Source organism: Anolis sagrei, chromosome X (assembly GCF_037176765.1).
Source record: "Anolis sagrei isolate rAnoSag1 chromosome X, rAnoSag1.mat, whole genome shotgun sequence".
NCBI lineage: Eukaryota > Metazoa > Chordata > Lepidosauria > Squamata > Dactyloidae > Anolis > Anolis sagrei.
The window spans coordinates 58075260-58097384 of NC_090034.1; the positions used below are offsets into that span (position 1 = coordinate 58075260).

General features: G+C 42.7%; 1 protein-coding gene across 2 annotated transcripts; it reads left to right on the plus strand.

Moving 5' to 3' along the window:
* Positions 1-11: 11 nt before the first annotated feature.
* Positions 12-20798, plus strand: HAUS8 (HAUS augmin like complex subunit 8). 2 transcript variants are annotated; one of them, XM_060784881.2, is made up of 11 exons: positions 12-91; positions 210-268; positions 4992-5047; positions 6518-6611; positions 11242-11310; positions 11400-11470; positions 15872-15934; positions 16031-16189; positions 18789-18930; positions 19017-19158; positions 20582-20798. In XM_060784881.2, exons 1-11 carry the CDS (start codon positions 66-68, stop codon positions 20700-20702), a joined length of 1002 nt encoding a protein of 333 aa, XP_060640864.2. In that variant the 5' UTR covers positions 12-65; the 3' UTR covers positions 20703-20798. The 2 variants fall into 2 exon arrangements, with proteins under 2 accessions (XP_060640864.2, XP_060640865.2); XM_060784882.2 differs by having other exon boundaries at positions 210-259.
* The last annotated feature ends 1327 nt before the right edge of the window (positions 20799-22125 follow it).

The following is a 22125-nucleotide window of genomic DNA, read 5'->3' on the forward strand; positions in this document are numbered from 1 at the left end:
GGCCTCCCTCCGTCCGGCTTCATCCTCTGTGCGCATGCGCGTCGAAGTCAAAGGCTTTGAAGAGAATGGCGGCAAAGCTTCCAAGTGGCGGGTGAGCGGCGCGGAGGAAGGGCAGGCCGGGAAAAGGAGAATGATAATAATGATAGCAATAATAATAATGTATTTCAATGGGCCCTGATACTTTCTTCCTTTTTGTGTTTTCTCCTCAGGAAGGGCGGCGTCGCCGAGAAAGAGCCCGGCGCCAGGCCCAAGGAGAGGAGTGAGCGCAGTGCGCATGCGCATGGGGACTGGGTGGTTGGTTTGGAAGTTTCATTGTAGGTTGGTTCGTTTGTAGGTTTGTTTGCAGGCTAGTTGGTTTATAGATTGGTTTGTTTCTAGGTTCGTTGGTTTGTAGTTTTGGTTGGTTTATAGGTTTGCTTGTTTGTCGTTTGGATGGTTTCACAACCACCATGTCAGACTACACAGAGAAGCCATTGAAATCCACAAGCATGTGGACAATTTCAACAGAAAGGAGGAGACCATGAAAATGAACAAAATCTGGCTACCAGTATTAAAAAACTCTAAAATTACTACAGCAAAACAGCAGAGAGGAAACAACCAGGCACATCTTAACACCTCTCAACATAACATTTTCCCAGACTCAGCCAGGCCTTCAAATGCTAATGAAGGTGGTCAGCTGAAACATTCACACCTAGCTTCAGCAGAGAGCTCTTTGCCCCACTCCAGTCATTCCACAGATATATAAACCCATTTTCCTATTTCCAACAGACTTCACTACCTCTGAGGATGCTTGCCATAGATGCAGGCGAAACGTCAGGAGAAATGCCTCTAGAACATGGCCCTATAGCCCGAAAAAACCTACAAGAACCCAGTGATTCCAGCCATGAAAGCCTTCGACAATACATTTTATAGGTTTCTTTGTAGGTTGGTTCATGAAAGATTCCCCCTGACCCACTTCCTGTGGACTGAGAGGCCCAGTTCTGAGTCCTTCTCTATGTAGGTGCCACTTAGGGACACACACTTCTCCCATCTTTTTAAGCAACTGTAAACACCTCGCAACTGTAAACACTTCCTGCAAGGAAGACTCCAACAATACATGGAGCGAGAGTTGCCAGATGTTCAAGCTGGGTTTAGAAAAGGCAGAGGAATGAGAGACCAGATTGCCAATATCCGCTGGATAATGGAGAAAGGCAGGGAGTTTCAGAAAAACATCTACTTCTGCTTCATTGACTATTCTAAAGCCTTTGACTGTGTGGATCATAACAAATTGTGGCAAGTTCTTGGTGGGATGGGCATCCCAAGCCACCTTGTCTCTCTCCTGAGGAATCTGTAGAAGGACCAAGTAGCAACAGTCAGAACTGACCACGGAACAACAGACTGGTTCAAGATTGGGAAAGGCGTACGGCAAGGCTGCATACTCTCACCCAACCTTTTTAACTTGTATGCAGAACGCGGGGCTTGATGAATGCAAAGCTGGGGTTTGATGCGGGGCTTGATGAATGCAAAGCTGGGGTGAAAATTGCTGGAAGAAACATTAACAACCTCAGATATGCAGATGACACCACTCTGATGGCCGAAAGCGAGGAGGAGCTGAGGAGCCTTCTAATCAAGGCGAAAGAAGAAAGCGCAAAAGCCGGGTTGCAGCTAAATGTCAAAAAAACCAAGATTATGGCAACAAGAATGATTGACAACTGGAAAATAGAGGGAGAAATTGTGGAGACCGTGACAGACTTTGTATTTCTAGGTGCAAAGATTACTGCAGATGCAGACTGTGGCCAGGAAATCAGAAGACGCTTACTTCTTGGGAGGAGAGCAATGTCCAATCTCGATAAAATAGTAAAGAGTAGAGACATCACACTGGCAACAAAGATCCGCCTAGTCAAAGCCATGGTATTCCCTGTAGTAACCTACGGATGTGACAGCTGGACCTTAGGGAAGGCTGAGCGAAGGAAGATAGATGCTTTTGAACTGTGGTGTTGGAGGAAAGTTCTGAGAGTGCCTTGGACTGCGAGAAGATCCAACCACTCCATCCTCCAGGAAATAAAGCCCGACTACTCATTGGAGGGAAGGATACTAGAGACAAAGTTGAAGTACTTTGGCCACATCATGAGGAGACAGCAAAGCCTAGAGAAGACAATTATGCTGGGGAAAGTGGAAGGTAAAAGGAAGAGGGGCCGACCAAGGGCAAGATGGATGGATGGCATCCTTGAAGCGACTGGACTGACCTTGAAGGAGCTGGGGGTGGTGACAGCCGACAGGGAGCTCTGGCATGGGCTGGTCCATGAGGTCACGAAGAGTCGGAGACGACTGAACGAATGAACAACAACAAGGTTTCTTTGTAGGTTGGTTTGCGAGGGGCGTACATGAAAGATTCCCCCTGACCCACTTCCTGTGGACTGAGAGGCCCAGTTCTGAGTCCTTCTCTATGGTGCCACCTAGGTGCCACCTAGGGACACACACTTCTCCCATCTTTTTAAGCAACTGTAAACACCTCGCTATCCAGCAAAGGATTGTTGCCTTGCCACGGTGCTGGAGCTTGAGCAATGATGCCACGAGCGAAACCGTGAAGAGACACCCAGATGGGAAGGTCATGGCAGAGAGATCAGGCCAAACTCGATCCCTGGGGAAGGAATAATAATAAATACTAAACTTTATTTATACCCCACCACCATCTCCCCAATGGGGACTCGGAGCAGCTTACATGAGACCAAGCCCAAACAACAATTACAATAAAGAAAAACCAAAGCACAACCGAAAACATGAACAATAAACAGTAACATCATAATTACATCAAACATGTGGACACATAACAATATAAAAATTACAATAAACACAGGTAGGGTGACAGTGGGTGAGCTACATGTAATGATTAAAAGACAAACTGATTAAAACTAATTAAAAACTCAGACAAGATAAAAGAGAGAAGCAGATAATTTGCAGAGGAGGGTTCATTTTGGTGGAGGTTGTGGAGTCAAGCTTTCCCATGAGGGGGGGACGTCTACTCCAATGACAGAACTTTGAAACATGTCATGTGAAATTGTATACCTACTCATCAAAGGCTCAGCGGAAAAGCCAAGTTTTAAGGTTCTTTTTAAAAACTTCTAGAGAAGGGGCTTTCCTAATTTCTCCAGGCAAAGAGTTCCAGAGTCGGGGAGCCACAGCAGAAATAGCTCTCTCCCTTGTACTTACCAGGCGAGCTTGTGACACTGGCAGTGGCGAGAGCAGGGCCTCCTCAGATGATCGGAGGGCCCGAGGTGGTTCATGGAGGGAGATACATTCATGAAGGTAGGCAGGTCCCAAACCGTTTAGGGCTTTGTAGGTGATAACCTGCACCTTGAATTGGGACCGGAAAATAAACAGCAACTCACCCCAGTATTCTTGCCATGAAAACTAAATGGATCAGTACAACTAGAGATATGTCAATATGCCATTGGAAGATGGTCAAAATGCTACTGGGGAGGAGCAGAGGAGAAATTCAACTAGTCCCAAATATGATGACACAGCTTGCTCAAAGCCGAAAGGCTGGCTAGCGGCCGACAGTACTGTAGACGAATGATGAATCCAATATTCTAAAGATCAACACACTATAGGAACCTGGAATGTAAGATCTATGAGCCAGGGCAAACTGGATGTTGTTATTGGTGAAATGTCAAGATTAAAGATAGATATTCTGGGGGTCAGCGAATTGAAATGGACTGGAATGGGCCACTTCACAACAGATGACCACCAGATCTACTACCATGGACAAGAGGAACACTGAAGAAATGGAGTAGCCTTCATAATTAATAATAAAGTCACCAAAGTGGTGCTTGGATACAATAGAAAAAAAATGACAGAATGATCTCAATTTGAGTTCAAGGTAAGCTATTTAACATCATAGTGATCCAAATATACACCCCAACCACAGCTGCTGAAAAAGCAGAGGTAGATTGGTTTTATGGGGATCTGCAGCACCTACCGCATAATACACAAAAAAGAGACGTTATTTTTATTACAGGAGACTGGAATGCCAAGGTAGGTAGGTGGGATTCTTTGTATACTGGGTTTATAGGTTTGTATGTTAATTGGTTTGTAGGTTTGTTAGTTTATAGTTTTGTTGGTTTATAGGTTTGTTTGTTGGAAGGTTTGTGGATTTATTGGTTTCTTTGTAGGTTGGTTGGTTAGTAGGTTGGTTTGTTGGATAGTTGGTGTATAGGTTTTTTTGTTTGTAGATTCGTTAGTTTGTAGTTTGGTTTGTTCGTAGGTCGGTTGGTTTATAGGTTTGCTTGTAGTTTGGCTGGTTTGTAGGTTTCTTTGTAGATTAGTTGGTTTATAAGTTTGTAGGTTACTGGGCTTATAGGTTTGTAGGTTAGTTGTTTGTAGGTTGGTTGGTTTATAGGTTTCTTTGTAAGTTGTTTAGTTTGTAGGTTTGCTTGTTTATAGGGTTGCTTGTAGGTTTCTTTGTGAGTGGGTTGATTTATAGCATTGTTTGTAGGTTGGTTGACTTATGGGTTTCTTTGTAGGTTGGTTGATTTATAGGTTTGTTTGTAGGTTGGTTGGTTTACAGGTTTCTTTGTTTTTAGTTTGGTTGGTTTATGGGTTTGTTTGTTTGTAGGTTAGTAGGTTTATGGGTTTCTTTTAGTTTGGTTGGAAGAGAGAAGTAAAATGACATGGAAGGGGGAGGAGCGAAAGAAGGAAGGAAGGGGAAGCAAAAGGAAAGAAGGCAAAGGAAAGAAGTAAAAGAGAAAGGAAGAGAAGGGATGAAAGTGTATGAGGGAAAGCAAGAGAAGAAGGAAAGAAAGAAAAAGAAAAGGGAGAAGATGTTGATGGAAAACATAGGAAGGAAGGAAAGAAAGAGCCATAAAGAGAATGCAAACTCAGGCAGCACCAGCCATCCTACTAATCAACCACTCTGATCTTCCCACATCTTTGATGGTTGGGATTTGTAGTTTGGGGAGGTCTCAGCTCTCATTTCTATAGGGCTTTCATGGCTCTGATTCTTTTTCTTTCAGGGGGAAGAGTGGTCCCTTCAAGGTACATGGATTATGGGAAGAAAGTGGATGGAAAGGTGAGGCTTTGGAACGATTTCTTTATTCTGGTTTTCCTGTCCTCTTTAAGAATCCTTGGAATTAATATACAAGAAGCTATGTTTTTCCTTTTTAAAAGGGAAACTGTCCCAACAGGCTTTAAGGCTAGAGGAGCTATTATTCAATCAAAGATTCAAGATCTTGAAACTTACAAATAGTAATGGATGAAGATACATTTAATTTAAGAGACTGGCAGGAATTGAATGACTTTTATGCGGTGCTTAGGAAAATGTACACGTTTTAAATAAATTGTTAGGGATGAGGGGGGAGGCAATCGGATTGTTTTTGTATTTTTGCTCTGTGTTTTTATTTTATTTTTTAATGTTTAATTGGTTGGATTCAAGTGATTTTTTTGGAAAACTTTATAAAACTAATTGTAAAAGAAAAGAACATGGACATTTTATGAGTGTTTAATAATAATAATAATAATAAAAAATAAGACTGCTGCATAATAAAGAATAATGTTAGTAATGCTATTAATAATAAACAAATGCTGAATGGTAAATAATATTACTAGTAATAAAAAGACTGCCAAGTGGTATATTAATATTATTAATAAATAGATCTGCTGAGTGGCAAATAATAATATTAATAATGCTGCTAATAATAAATAGTTCTGCTGAGTGATAAAGAATACTACTACTACTGCTACTATTAATAATAATAATACTTCTGAGTGGTAAAGAATAATACTAGTACTACTAATAAAATAAGACTGCTGAGTGATTAATTAATAATACTAATAATAAATAGGACTGCAAATAAGAATAAAAAGACAGCTAAATGGTAAAGAATAATACTAATAAAGTAAGACTGCTGAGTGGCAAATAATACTAATAATAAATAGGACTTCTGAGTGCTAAAGAATATTAATAATATTAATAATCAACAGGAGTGCTGAGTGGTAAGGAATAATAATACAAATAATAATAAAATAAGACTGCTGAGTGGTGATTGATGATGATGATGATGATGATAATAATAATAAACAGTGGTAACGCATAATAATGTTATTAATAAATAGAACTGCTAAATGGTAATAGCAATACTACTAAAAAGACTACTAAGTGATTATTAATAATAATAATAATAATGACTGTTGAGTGGTAAAGAATCATAGTAGTAATAAGACTACTAAGTGATTTTTTAGTGCTGTATGTGTTTAATTCTATTTTAATGTTTGCATTTTTGTATATTTTACATTGTGTACTAATGCTTTTATGTCAAGCCATTTTGAGCCTCCTTTGGGGAGATAAATGGGGTATTATTATATTAATAATAATAATAACAGTAAAAAATAGGATTGCTAAGTGAGTGGTACAGAATACTGATAAGATGTCTGCTGAGTGATAAAGAATAATAACAGTAATAATGAATAAAATCAGTGCTTGCTAGCCTCAAAGGGAATAGAATGTAGGAACTTCTTAATTCTATGTTTTTGTGATGTCTAGTCCATCTTAGAGAGCAGCCTGCAGGCTCCCAAAGGCCAGGAGAAATCTTTGAAAAAGTTGACTACACAGGTTCCAAAAGGCAAAGCTTCAGCAGGTGAGTCCGGATCTCTCCTGGCCCATTCCTCCTCCTCTCTTGAGAAACTACAGCTTTGACAGCGTAGAGGTGGCTTTCCACAACTGTCTGTTTTTAAGGCTGCTTATTGGCACATCTTTGGCTGCGGTCCTTTTTGACTTGTGATCCAAGCCATTTCAAACAGTCTCCCTCTCCCTAAATGAGCCAATCCAAGTCATAAGTCCTTTGGATTTTTCTGTCTAGGTGTTATTATGGGTCCTTTCCTGTGGCTGCTGCCTTCTGCAAACAGGTTATTATTTAAAGACGACTTTCGCTTATTGGGATAGGTTTTTAATACTTATATTTATTTATTTAGTGAGTATTTATTTACTAGCTTGGGTACCCAGCAATGCCTGGGTTATTTGAAAAAGTCATTTTTTATTTTAGAAAAAATAAATAATAGAGTTGTGAGTTAATCCTTCAAACGCCATCAGTACTTAAAGTTGGGCATGTGTGGCAGGTTTGGTTTAAATGCGTCATCGGTGGGGTTCAGTGTGCTTTCTGGCTGCAGGATGAACTACAACTCCCACCATGGTGGGTCAGTCCCCTTAAACCCCTCCAGTAGGTTCAGTTGGTCACAGTGTTTCTGCGTGCCAACTTTGATCCAGGTCCATCGTCTGTGGGGATCACAGTTTCTCTGGTTGTAGATGACCTTCAATTCCCAAAACTCAAGGTCAATCTCTCTCAAACCCCTCCAGTATTCAAATCTGGGTGTATCAGGTATGTGTGTCAAATTCAGTCCAGAACTACAACTCCCCCAAATCAAGGTGAATTTCCCCCAAAGACCTCCAGTATTGTTTGCTGGTCATGGGGGCTCTGTGTGCCAGGTTTGGTCCAATTCGATCTTTGGTGGAGTTCTGAGTGCTCATTGATTGCAGGTGAACTATAAATCGCAGTACCTACAACTCCTACAACTGGCCAATTCCCCTCAAAACCCACCAATATTCAAATTTGGGCATATTGGGTGTGCATGCCAAGTTTGGTCCAGATCCCATCATTGTTTGAATTCACTGTGCACGCTGGATGTAGGTGAACTACAACTCCTGTAAATCCCTCCAAAGACCTCCAGTATGTTTCGTTGGTCATGGGGGTTCTGTGGTTAGTTCCAGGTCCATCATTGGTGCGGTTCAGAGTGCTCTTGGATTGCAGGTGAACTATACATCCCAGGACCTACAACTCCTATAAATCATGGTGAATTCTCTCCAAACCTGTCTTATATATTCAGTTGCTGATCTGTTCTGCTGTTTGCTGTGTGCCATAGGAAAAGGTTAAGGGGGGAGGCAGTGGGCGGGGTCATGTAAATTCCACACAAATAGAAGAGTCAGAAACACTGGGATGCCTACGATGGAGGAAAAACAGAAAACCTAGGATGAAATTATCTGTATGAAAGCCTTCACTTGGGTGGTGGGCAGTATTGCGTTTGTGGAGAACATTGGGAAGGCTCTTGGACATGGTTAAGGTTTGTGGAGAATTCACCATGATTTATAGAAGTTGTAGGTACTGGAATGTATTGTTCACATGCAATCTAAAAACACTGAACTCCACCAAATGTAGAATTGGACCAAACTAGGCACACAGAGCTCCCATGACCAACTAAAAATACTGGAGGTCTTTGAGGGGACTGGCTCACCATAGTGGGAGTTGTAGTTTGCCCTACAGTCAGAGAGCATATTGAACCCCATCCATGATGCATCTAGAGCAAACTTGCCCAACATAACAAACTCTTAAATACTGGTGGAGTTTCTGGGGGATAACCTGGCGTGATGTGAGTTGTAGTTGACCTACAACCTTATGCATTTTGTACAAATAAATTGACTTTTTCAAATAACCTGGACAACGCCGGGGACCCAAGCTGGTCTATATATAAAACATATGCCACACAAAGCACAGAAATCAACCTAGAGCATCAATAGAATGTATATAATTTTTTTAAAAAATGAAACCTAAAAAATATGCAAACATTAATTTAGAATGCATTGTTATCTTTTTTAAACCATTGTTGTTGTTGTTCATTCGTTCAGTCGTCTCCGACTCTTCGTGACCTCATGGACCAGCCCACGCCAGAGCTCCCTGTCGGTTGTCACCACCCCCAGCTCCTTCAAGGTCAGTCCAGTCACTTCAAGGATGCCATCCATCCATCTTGCCCTTGGTCGGCCCCTCTTCCTCTTGCCTTCCACTTTCCCCAGCATAATTGTCTTCTCTAGGCTTTCCTGTCTCCTCATGATGTGGCCAAAGTACTTCAGCTTTGTCTCTAGTATCCTTCCCTCCAGTCAGCAGGCGGGCTTTATTTCCTGGAGGATGGACTGGTTGGATCTTCTCGCAGTCCAAGGCACTCTCAGAACTTTCCTCCAGCACCATAGTTCAAAAGCATCTATCTTCCTTCGCTCAGCCTTCCCTAAGGTCCAGCTCTCACATCCGTAGGTGACTACAGGGAATACCATGGCTTTGACTAGGCGGATCTTTGTTGCCAGTCTGATGTCTCTACTCTTTACTATTTTATCGAGACTGGACATCGCTCTCCTCCCAAGAAGTAAGCGTCTTCTGATTTCCTGGCCACAGTCTGCATCTGCAGTAATCTTTGCGCCTAGAAATACAAAGTCTGTCACGGCCTCCACATTTTCTCCCTCTATTTTCCAGTTGTCAATCATTCTTGTTGCCATAATCTTGGTTTTTTTGATGTTTAGCTGCAACCCGGCTTTTGCGCTTTCTTCTTTCACCTTGATTAGAAGGCTCCTCAGCTCCTCCTCGCTTTCGGCCATCAGAGTGGTGTCATCTGCATATCTGAGGTTGTTAATGTTTCTTCCAGCAATTTTCACCCCAGCCTTGCATTCATCAAGCCCCGCACATCGCATGATGTGTTCTGCATACAAGTTAAAAAGGTTGGGAGAGAGTATGCAGCCTTGCCATACGCCTTTCCCAATCCTGAAGCAGTCTGTTGTTCCGTGGTCAGTTCTGACTGTTGCTTCTTGGTCCTTGTACAGATTCCTCAGGAGAGAGACAAGGTGGCTTGGGATGCCCATCCCACTAAGAACTTGCCACAATTTATTATGATCCACACAGTCAAAGGCTTTAGAATAGTCAATGAAGCAGAAGTAGATGTTTTTCTGAAACTCCCTGCCTTTCTCCATTATCCAGCGGATATTGGCAATCTGGTCTCTCGTTCCTCTGCCTTTTCTAAACCCAGCCTGAACATCTGGCAACTCTCGCTCCATGTATTGCTGGAGTCTTCATTGCAGGATCTTGAGCATTACCTTACTGGCATGAGAAATAAGGGCCACTGTACGGAAGTTGGAGCAGTCTTTCGCATTTCCCTTTTTTGATATGGGGATATAAGTTGATTTTTTCCAGTCTGATGGCCATTCTTGTGTTTTCCATATTTGCTGGCATATGGCATGCATCACCTTGACAGCATCATCTTTTAAGATTTTAAACAGTTCAGCTGGGATCCCGTCGTCTCCTGCTGCCTTGTTGTTAGCAATGCTTCTTAAGGCCCATTCAACCTCACTCCTCAGGATGTCTGGTTCTAATTCATTCACCACACCGTCAAAACTATCCTCAATATTATTATCCTTCCTATACAGATCTTCTGTATAGTCTCGCCACCTTCTCTTGATCTCTTCAGCTTCTGTTAGGTCCCTGCCATCTTTGTTTCTTATCATACCAATTTTTGCCTGAAATTTACCTCCAATGTTTCTAATTTTCTGGAAGAGGTCTCTTGTCCTTCCTATTCTGTTGTCTTCTTCCACTTCCATGCATTGCTTATTTAAAAATAGTTCCTTATCTCTTCTGGCTAACCTCTGGAATTGCGCATTTAACTGGGCATATCTCCCCTTATCACTGTTTCCTTTTGCTTTCCTCCTTTAAACCATTATTATTATTATTATTATTATTATTATTATTATTATTTATTATATCCTGCTTTTTCTCTCCATAAGGAGACAATGTGCTGAATAAGAAAATCAACAATAATTCTATATAAAGGGTCTAATAATAAAGAGCCCCCTGGTGGCACAGCAGGTTAAACTGCTGAGTTGTTGAACTTGCTGACTTGGCAGTTCAAATCCGGGGAGCAGGGTGAGCTCCTGTTGTTAGCCCCAGCTTCTGCCAACCTAGCAGTCCGAAAACATGCAAATGTGAGTAGATCAATAGGTACCACTTCTGCAGGAAGATAATGCTCCATGCAGTCATGCTGGCCACATGACCTTAAAGGTATTTATGGACAATGCCGGTTCTTTGGCTTAGAACTGGAGATGAGCACCACCTCCCATAGTCGGAAACGACTAGACTTAATGTCAGGGGAAACCTTACCTTAATATACTAATATTAAAACAGCATTAAACATAACTGGTATTACAGACAATTAAGTTAAATCCATAAAATCATTTAAAAAAAACCACAGTGTAGACCGTGTTAACTACTTCCCTTTAAAAAAATAAATCTTTATTTCAGAATGGCTTAGCTGTATTGATTTAATGAGTGGCCTTAGCTGCTTTGGATCCCATTTGGGAAGAAAGTAATAAATCCATAAGGTTTTGTTGAGAGCCATTATGCAGGTGAATGTGAGACAAAATGCCAAAACAGAAGCCAATTTGTTTTATTTCCTACCCTCCAGCATTGCAGTCTACACTGCTGGACAGCCATGAAAGTGTCCCTCCAACTCTGGAAGTGTCAGCCATTAAAGGTAAGACTTTGATAAGAGGGCTTCTTTTTGCAGGATGAGGATCTTGATGATGATGATCTTTATTATTTATCTTTTGGGTAAAATGCCAGCCACAGAGGCCAGTAAGAAGCAAACCCCCACCAAGAAGAAACAACCCTCCAACAAGAAAAAGCAACCCTTGGTGAGCGAAGCCACATTTCTGTGTTTTAAATGGCCATTAACAATATTTGGAATAATGTTTAGCCCTCTCACCATAGAATTGTGCTGGCAGATCTACAAATGCGAATTGAGGGTACAGTTGTGATGTATTGAAAAATACAAAGAAAGTAAGAAACTTGGCATTATACTCAATGTCCTTTGACCAGAAGCAGACACTTCAAGTGCCTCTGGTGTTGCTATAAAAAAGTCCTCCATTGTGCATGTGACAAGGCTCAGACTGCATTGTATTGGTGGTCTGTGGTTTGCTGTCCTCCACACTCGCACATTGTGAACTCCACTTTTTAGCCCTGATTTTTAAGGTTGGCTCTGTGCCTGTTCAGTGCCTTCCAATTCACCCAGTCTTCTGTGTGCCATCAACACAACGTAGATACAACATACCTCCTTTCTGTTCTGTCTGTCTCTGTCCTGTCTGTCCAAAACAGCATTGAATGTTTGCCGTGTATGTATATTGTCATCTGCCCTGAGTCCCCCTGGGGAGATAGGGTGGAATATAAATAAAGTGCTATTATTATTATTATTAATGGTCATGATGACACATTATTATTATTATTATTATTATTATTGACACAAAAGCACAGTATGTCACAGCAAACGACATCTATATGCTGGATTTCGTATCACAAAATCACAAGTCGAACACTTCCCAAGCGTCTAGGACTGTGTGATGTATTTTCGAATGATGCATGCAGATCCAAGTAACATGGCCTTTTGCAGTTGACAGATTGTGATTATGTCGACGTTTATTCTTTCCAAATGCCGGCTGAGATCTTTTGGCGCATCACCCAGTGTGCCGATGACCACTGGGACCACCTGTACTGCCAGAGCCTTTGCAGTTCGATTTTGAACTCTGATAGCGGCTGAGTTTTTCCTGTTGTTTTTCCTCAGTGTGACTGTCACCTGGTATGGCGACATCAATAATCCAAACTTTTTTCTTTTCCACATTCGTGATGTCTGACGTGTTGCGTTCCAAAACTTTGTCAGTCTGGCTTCGAAAGTCCCACAGTATTTTGCATGTTCATTTTCCACGACCCACCAATTCTTTGCTGCTGGCAGGTGGTACTTGTGACATAAGTTCCAGTGAATCATTTGGGCCACAGAGTTGTGTCTTTCTTTGTAGTCTGTCTGTGCGATTTTCTTGCAACAGCTGAGGATATGGTCCATAGTTTCATCAGCTTCCTTGCACAGTCTGTATTTTGGGTCATCAGCTGATTTTTCAATCCTGGCCTTAATTGCATTGGTTCTGATGGCTTGCTCCTGGGCTGCAAGAATCAGGCCTTCTGTCTCCTTCTTCAAGGTTCCATTCGTGAGCCATTACCAGGTCTTCTCCTTATCCACTTTTCCTTCAATTTTGTCAAGGAACTGTCCATGCAATGCTTTGTTGTGCCAGCTGTCAGCTCTGGTTTGGAGTGCAGTTTTCTTGTACTGACTCTTTGTCTGCTGTGTTTTGAGAAGTTTCCGATTATTGACTTCAATTAAAGCAGGTTCTTGGCTTTCCTTGACATGTACTGCCAGGGCGTGTTTTTTCTTCTTCGACTGCTTGTTTTACTTGTAAAAGTGCCACCAGACTTTCTAGGCAGATAGAGCCGGTCAACATCACTGCGAGGATGTAATAAATTATGAATGGTCATGAGTTTTCTAGTTTTTCTGTTCAAATTGTCCAGTTCTGCCTGTGTCCAGTTTATGATGCCAGCAGTATATCTTATGACAGGTATGGCCCAGGTGTTCATGGCCTTGATGGTATTGCCTCCATTGAGCTTGCTTTTGAGAACACTGACCCTTTGAATATATTCTTTGCTGAACACAGTTTTCACATGTTCATGTTTGATGTTGTCCAGCTGTAGTATGCCCAGATATTTATAGGCCTCTGGCTGGTGACACTTTATTGCTTGGTCATTGGGCATATTTATGCCCTCACTTTCAATGATTTTTCCCTTCTTCAGTGCCACTGTCAAACATTTGTCCAAACCAAACTCCATGTTGATATCCGTGCTAAAGATTTGGACAGTGTTAGTCAGAGACTGAATTTCAGTTTCAGTTTTCCCATACAGCTTCAGGTCATCCATGTACAGCAGATGTGGAATTTTGTGAGATCTCTGAGACGTTTGATAGCTGAGGTTTGTTTTTTGTAAGATTGTTGACAAAGGGATCATGGCAATGATGAAAAGCAGTGGGGTCAATGAGTCTCCCTGGAAAATTCCTCTTTTGATGTTGACAAGTCCATAGTTTTCATTTCCAACAAACAGTTGAGTTTTCCAGTTCTTCATCATATTTTCAATAAAAGTGCCAACATTTTTACAAATCCCAATGGTGTCTAGGCACTTGATGATCCAATTGTGTGGGAGTGAGTCAAAGGCTTTTTTGTAATCAATCCATGTCATGTGAAGATTGGTTTTTCGGCTTTTGCAGTTCTCCAGAATCATTTTGTCAATTAATAACTGGTCTTTGCCCCTGCTTTTTCGTTTGTTGCCTTTCTGTTCATTTGGCAAGATATTATTTTCTTCAAGATAATCTTGAATTCTGTCAGCTATGGTGCCGGTCAATAGTTTAAACATATTGGGCAGACATGTTATCGGCCTGTAATTTCCTGGTGCTGCTCCTTTTGCTGGATCCTTTTGTATCATATATGTTCTCCCAGTTGTCAACCATTCACTGATACTTCCTTTTTGCAGCATCTCATTGAATTGTTGGGCCATTTTTCCATGTAGGCTAGTCAGATATTTTAGCCAAAATCCATGCAGTTGATCACCACCAGGCGATGTCCAGTTCTTGACTTTTTGCACTCGTTTGCTGATAATTTCAGTTGTTATTGCCATCTGTTCCATTTTGTTCTGTGAGAATTTTTCTTCAAACTCCTTTATCCACCCAGCTTTTTTGTTGTAGTTATTATTTTCTCAGAGTCCTTTCCAAAACTTAGTTGTTGCAATTTTCTCAGGCTTTATAACTACTGTGTCTGTTGTTTGGTTCAGACTCTGGTAGAACCATCTTTGGTCTGATTGAAACAGTTGATTTTGTCTGTACTGGATAATTCTGGCGTCATATCTTTCAATTTTTCTGGCGTTTGCTGTAATTTGTTCTTTCACAATTTCTAAAGCTGCTTCAATTTTTTCTGGTGTTCAGCCAGTACTTTCTGATCAGATATTGCTTGATTTTGTCATTCTTCACTTTCTTCTCCTTCATATTTTTCAGGTTACTTCCATCTGATCATAGATTTTTGATTTTCAATTCCAACCTGACCTTCCATTTTGGTTTTCCAGTCGATTTTCTCGGAGGCTGCATTGGTTGTAGGAGCCCAAGCTCTTCTGTTACTATCACTGCTGTACCATAGGCAAACTGGTTTGATTGTTCAATTGATGTTATTTGAACAGTAGAAAGTAATGTATTCGCATCCTTCATGAGAGGTGCAAGTTGTCTCTTAGGCACTGTTTTTAAAGTTGGAAGTCGCTTTCTTATTGCATTTGATACAGCATGGGTCATGATTTTATCATTGAGCTCTTGTCTGCTGTCAGTTTTCCTGATAGTTCAACAAGTGCTTCAGATGCCGGTTCTTCAAATTCTTGCAAAAGCTCCACATTTTCTTCTGGTTCAGTCTGTTCCAGAGTTCCAAGTGTTGCTGGAGTCTCTGCTACTGTCTGTGCTGTGACCTGATGGTCATTTGCTTTGCAGATTTTCTGAATTTCTTCGAGTCCAACTTCACTGAACACTTTGTTTCTGATTATGAATCAGCCAGTCGGGTTTCAGTTATCTGTGAGTCAGGGTACTCTTGTTTCCACAATTGATACATCCTTTTTTTGTAGCCACGCTTTTGAGGTTCTGATTTGTAATAGCATTTTATAACTGTGCGGTTTTCTGGCATTGTATATTTCTGCCATTTCTATGATTGTTCATTTATATTTTGATTCTGTAGCCCACTTGTTGATGGATGTCCAGAATCAGCAGCATCCACCGCAGTCCTTTTTATCCTGGGCATTGACCGAGCCAGTATTGACTTTGTTTTGGTTTGCTGCTCCATAATGCGAATGGGTTAGGTGCTCTTGGTTCCCCTCCTCAGCTGAGACCTCTCTGGCTTGGTTGAACCTGCTGGTAGTTACACTACCACCAGCACAGCTCTCAGCATCCTTGGAACAGTTAAGCCCCCCACCACGACAAGATGGCACCCATCGGGGGGATTGTTGTTGTTGTTGTTGTTATTATTATTATTATTATTATTATTATTATCAGCTGCCAATCTTCCCAATAGTGATAGCTGCAGTTTTGACCATTCTTTTATCTTTTTTGTTTGGGTAAAAATAATAAATTATATTAATAAAGGTCCTGTGCAATGGCACATACATTCAGAAGGGCATCTCTTTTTCTTTTTGTTCAGGTCGAGACCTTGATTCAGATCCAGGATTTTCAATCGCTGCTCTTGACCTTTGCGGCTGTTCAGGTATAAAAGGTCTGGTGGTTCTTTTTTCTAAAAGAAATGGAGTCTGTTTGGGGTTGTTTCTGAGCTCTGTCATCCTCGAATCTTGTGTGGCAACAGATAGAGAAGAACCTGGCCCTTTTGGAGCATGAAGGCGAGGGGAAACTGGCCGTCCTCTTGGAGGGGAGAGACCGGCTCCAGAGAGAAGCCATGCACAAGGGAGGCTTGTTAGCGGAGAGGCAGAGACGGAGGCAGCTCAGCAACGCCTTGGATGCACAGGTAGGGGATTGGAGGCCAGATCCTGGCTTAGACATCTATCGGAGCCTGGGCTTGGCCTTTTGTGGGAATAGACATGAGAAGAAGGCCTGGTTTGCTTTTGGGTTTGGTGAGCAGACCCATGAGGAAATGCATAGTCATGTGGGTCGACTACAGCTCCCATCACCCTATGTTGTTGCCCCTCCAATCCTTTCTGTTGGTTATGGTGGGCCTGAGTGCCAAGTTACATCTCGATCCATCATCGGTGGGATTCAGAATGATCGTGTTGGATTACAGCTCCCATCACCCTTTGTCATTGCCCCTCCAGTCCTTTCTGTTGATCATGATGGGCCTGGGTGCCAAATTGGGACTCGATCCATCGTTGATAAGAGTTCAGAGTGATTGTGGATGGAGGATGGACTAAAGTTCTCATAGTCCTCTGTCATTGTCCCTCAAGTTGGCCATTATGGGTTTGACTGCCAAGTTGGGTCCTGATCCATCATTGATGGAGTTCAGACTAATTGTGATTGGACTACACTTCCCATTATCCTCTGTCATTGCCCCTCTCAAACCCCTCCAGTCCTTTTTATTGGTCATGATGGGTCTGAGTGCCAAGTTGGGCATCAATCCATCATTGGTGAGGTTCAGAGTGATTGTAGGTGGACTACAGCTCCCATCACGCACTGTCATTATCCCTCCCAAAACTCTCCAGTCCTTCCTGTTGGTCATGATGGGTCTGAGTGCCAAGTTGGGCCCTGATCCATCGTCAGTGGAGTTCAGAGTGATTGTGGGTGGACTACAACTCTCATCATACTCTTGTCATTGCCCCCTAAAACCCTGATTAGATCCTGATCCATCAGAAGTCACAGGGCTACTCTGGAAATGGGAGCCATCTTGGAAATGGCATACAAATATAGATGCATATGTCATACATCCATATAAACGTACTTCCATATAAAAATGTAATTTTGCTTTTTTGATGTATTTTTGTTATTTATTAAATAATTTTTATTGATAATATACATAATTGATTATATTTATATATAAACAGAAAAATATAGCAGGTGGCAGAAAGGTAGTTATAGATAATAGATGTATAGATGATAATTGTGATAATGACAAATAATAATATTCTATTTATTACCTAACTCATTACGGTTTGAGACTGGGCACAACACTGTTAAAGACATATGTAAAATCGCATATTAAAACATAGTTGAAATATAAAGGATCATATTGAAACATCTTCATATCCCTGATGAACATAGAATGTGATGATTTAAAAGCCATAGGGTTGCTGTGTGTTTTCTGGGCTGTCTGCCCATGTTCCAGAAGCATCCTCTCATGACGTTTCACCCACATCTATGGTAGGCATCCTCAGAGGTTGAGGGGTCTGTTAGAAAACTACGCAAGTGGGTTTTATATATCTGTTGAGTGATGTCCAGGGCGGGAGGAAGAACTCTTGTCTGTTTGAGGCCAGTGTGAATGTTGCAACTGGCCACCTGGATTAGTATTTCATGGCCTTGCTGCTTCAAAGCCTGGCTGCTTCAAAGGGAATACTTTGTTGGAAGGTGTTAGCTGGTCCTGATTGATTCATGTCTGGAATTCCCCTGCTTTTTGAGTGTTATGAGTGTCTTTGTTTACTGTCTTGATTTTAGAGTTTTTTTAATACTGCTATTCAGATTTTGTTCATTTCCATGTTTTCCTCCTTTCTGTTGAAATTGTCCACATGCTTGTGGATTTCAATGGCTTCTCTGTGTCGTCTGACATGGTGGTTGTTAGAGTGGTCCAGCATTTGTGTGTTCTCCAATAACATCCTGCGTCCAAGTTGGTTCATCAGCTGCTCTACTATGGCTGACTTCTCTGGTTGAATTAGTCTGCAGTGCCTTTCATGTTCCTTGATTCGTGTTTGAGCAATGCTGCTGCGTTTGGGGGTCCCTCTGTAGACTTGTCCAAAGCTGCATGGTATATGGTAGACTCCTGCAGAGGTGAGAGGATCTCTCTTGTCCTTTGCTGAATGTAGCATTTGTTGGATTTTCTTAGTGGGTTTGTAGATCGTTTGTAGATTGTGTTTTTTCATCAGTTTCCCTACGCGGTCAGTGGGTCCCTTGATGTATGGTAAGAACCCTTTTCCTCTGGGTGGATTTTTGTCTTTCCTCTCATGGCTTATTCTTGGCCTCGCAGGTCTTCTGATGTCTGTGGTGGAGTCTTCATTGGCTTGTAGAGCCCAGTTTGGGTGGTTCAGTTCACCTTGGAGGAGGTCGGCTTCACGGATTATTTTTGCACACACAAAAAGCCATAGTTTTTTGTGGGTTTTTTTTTTTTTTGTCATGTCAGGAGCGACTTGAGAAACTGCAAGTCGCTTCTCGTGTGAGAGAATTGGCCGTCTGCAAGGACGTTTGCCAGGGGACGCCCGGATGTTTTGATGTTTTATCATCCTTGTGGGAGGCTTCTCTCATGTCCCTGCATGAGGAGCTGGAGCTGATAGAGGGAGCTCATCTGCGCTCTCCTCGGATTCGAACCTGCGACCTGTCGGTCTTCAGTCCTGCTGGCACAGGGGTTTAACCCACTGTGCCACCGGGGGCTCCGTTTTTTTGTGTGCGATTCTGGCTTTCTCTTCCAGCTGGAAGCCCTGGGATCCATGGAGGAGCAAGGCAACCGCTTCCAGCAGGAATACCAGGCTTTTGCCACTGCCCTGGATGCCACACGTCATGCATTGCCCGTGAAGGAGATCTACGTGCCAGAGGACATGGGGCGATACCTAGGTATGGAGAGGGCAGCTCCTTCCCCTTCTCCCCCTGCAATTTTGGGAGACAGTCCTTGGCCAACGGCTGCCTCTTCCTTCACACAGCTGATCTGGAAACAGCCCTTTTGGAAAACAAACAACTTTTGGCTGAAGCCCTCAAGGAGCCCAGCAGGACCAATGCCAATGTCCGGAGGCCAGCCCAGGAATTGCAGCAGGCAGCCCAGGAAGTAGCTCAAGAGCTGCCCAGGTATTTCCCAAAGCAAAGGGGGGGGGAGGGAAGGAAAGGGGGCCTTCTTATCTGTCTGTATCTCACTTTTCCCCACCATTCTCTTTCTTTCTCTCACTTTTTCCTACCTTTCTATCTTTCTCTTCTTCCTTCTTCTCTTCTTCCTGATTCTATCTCTCTCTTCCTTCTACCTTCCCTCCTTCACGTTTTCCAACCTTTCTCCTTCTCTTCTTTCTGCCCTCCTCTTTTTCTCTCCCATCGTTCTATTTATCTACCTTCTTTCCTCCTTCTCTTATTCCTCCTTTTTCCTCTTATTCCTTTCTTTTCCTTCTCCTTTTCTTTCTTCTTCCTACTTTCTTCCTTCTACCTGTCTACCTATTTCTCTCTTTTTCCTACCTTCCTCTTTCTTCTTCCTACCTTCCTTCTCTTTTTCCTTTCTCTCTCTTACTCCTACCTTCCTTCTCTTCTTCCCTTTTCTCTTCTTCTTTCTCTATCTCCTTTCCCTCTTTCTCTCTTTTTCCTAACTTTCTCCTTCTTTTCATTCTCTCTCCTTCCTACCTTCCCCTCTTTCTTCTTCCTCCTTTCTTCCTTGTCTTCGTCCTGCCTCTCTCTTTCTCTCTCTTCTTCCTACCTTCCTGTCTTCACTTCTTCTAACCTTTCTCCTTCTCTCCTTCCTGCTTTTCTCTTTTTCAATCTCATTTTTCTACTAGCCTTTTTCTAAACTTCTGCTATTCCTCCTTCTCTTCTTCTTTCTTGGCCTTCTTCCTACCTTTCTCCTCCTTTTCTTTCTCCCTACCTCCTTCCTTCTCTTCTACCTGTCTACCTCTTTCTCAGTTTTTCCTACCTTTCTCTATTCCTCCTACCTTCCTTCTTCTCTTCTTACTGCCTCTCTCTTACTCTCTCTTCTTCTTTCTGTCTTCCTCTTTTTCTCTCTTATCTTTCTACCTTCTTTCTTTACTTCTCCTAACCTTCCTTTTTCTCTTCTTCCTCCTTCTCTTCTTCTCTTTCTTCTTCCAATCTTCTCTTCTACCTACCTCTTTCTCTCACTTTTTCCTACCTTCCTCTCTTCCTCCTACATTCTCTTCTTCTTGCCTCTTTCTCTTTTTCCCTCTCTTCCTTCCTTCCTTTATTGACTTTTTCTGAGCTTCATCTTTTTCCTTCCTCTTTCTCTCCTTTCTACCTTCTTCTCTTTCTCTATTGTTGGTGTGCTTCATCTACAGAAACCACTGCCCAGAGTTGTGTGGCATTAGCCCAGGCCTCACATTCCTGCTCTGGGAGGGGTTGGACTGGATGCCCTGGGAGTGGGGTGGTCTCTCTCTTGCTGAGATGTTGTTGAACCAAAGGAGCCCCACAAGCGTCATGAAGCCCAACCCCTGGGACCCCAATGAAAGCCTGCCTCCCCCTCTTTCATTTCTCCCCTTCCTTTCTTCTTTTTCCTCTTCAGGGCCTTTTCGGAGGTGGTCGAGCTCTCTGCAGATGTCAGCAAGGAGGTCTCCCTGGTGGCCCAGATGGCTGGGGAGGAGGCCATGGGCCTGGAGGTGGCGAAGCTGCTCTATTTTGGCTAGGCTTTCCATGGGATATGGCTCTTCCACAGTCACAATTGCACTTTCCATAAGTCAGAATTGCACTTCTTTGTATAACAACATGTTTGTATTTTCTCATCTCATGCCTTGGCTGCTTTGTTTGGAGAATGGGGGGGGGGGGGGGGGAAGAGACCCCTAAATCTCATGTTTATTGAACAAGTGATGGGCCATCTGTCAGGGGTGCTTTGACTGTGTTTTTCCTGAATGGCACATGGCTAGACTAGATGGCCCATGTGGTTGTTGGACGAGTGGGCTTAATAAAAAACACCCTCCTCATAAATGCACAGCAGAATAACTTATCAACAACGGTGTGACCCAGCACCAGTAGACCAAAGTGATAAATAGAAGAAAAACACACAGACTAATGTCATCTTTTCCATAGACTTTCTTTGTAGTAAAATAATACAGCTGCACTGTTTACAACAAAAAGGTTTTTATAACACAAATAAACAAATATACCTTATATTTACAGACAGCAGTCTTTATACTGGAGCTTTACACATAAGGCTTTACGCACAAGGCCTTCAAACTAGAGATACTCCCACCAAAGCTTCTCACACCGAGGTTTCCCTCTCCTCAGGACGACACTAGACTTAGCCCACTGACTCTAGCAGGCTTCGGCCTACTCGCACTCCTCAGGATGACACTAGCGTTGGACCACTGACTAACAGGCTTCGGCCTACTCACTCTCCTCAGGAAGACACTAGCGTTGGACTGCTGACTAACAGGCTTCGGCCTACTCACTCTCCTCAGGATGACACTAGTGTTGGACCACCAACTAACAGGCTTCGGGCTACCTACTCTCCTCAGGACAACACTAGCTTTGAACCACTGACTAACAGGCTTTGGCCTACTCACTCTCTTCAGGACGACACTAGCTTTGAACCACCGACTAACAGGCTTTGGCCTACTCACTCTCCTCAGGATGACACTAGCTTTGGACCACTGACTAACAGGCTTTGGCCTACTCACTCTCTTCAGGACGACACTAGCTTTGAACCACCGACTAACAGGCTTTGGCCTACTCACTCTCCTCAGGATTACACTAGCTTTGAACCACTGACTAACAGGCTTCAGCCTACTCACTCTCCTCAGGACGACACTAGCTTTGGATCACTGGCTAACAGGCTTTGGCCTACTCACTCTCTTCAGGACGACACTAGCTTTGAACCACCGACTAACAGGCTTTGGCCTACTCACTCTCCTCAGGATTACACTAGCTTTGGCCCACTGACTAACAGGCTTTGGCCTACACACTCTCCTCAGGATGACACTAGCTTTGGATCACTGGCTAACAGGCTTCGGCCTACTCACTCTCTTCAGGATGACACTAGCTTTGGATCACTGGCTAACAGGCTTCGGCCTACTCACTCTCTTCAGGATGACACTAGCTTTGGATCACTGA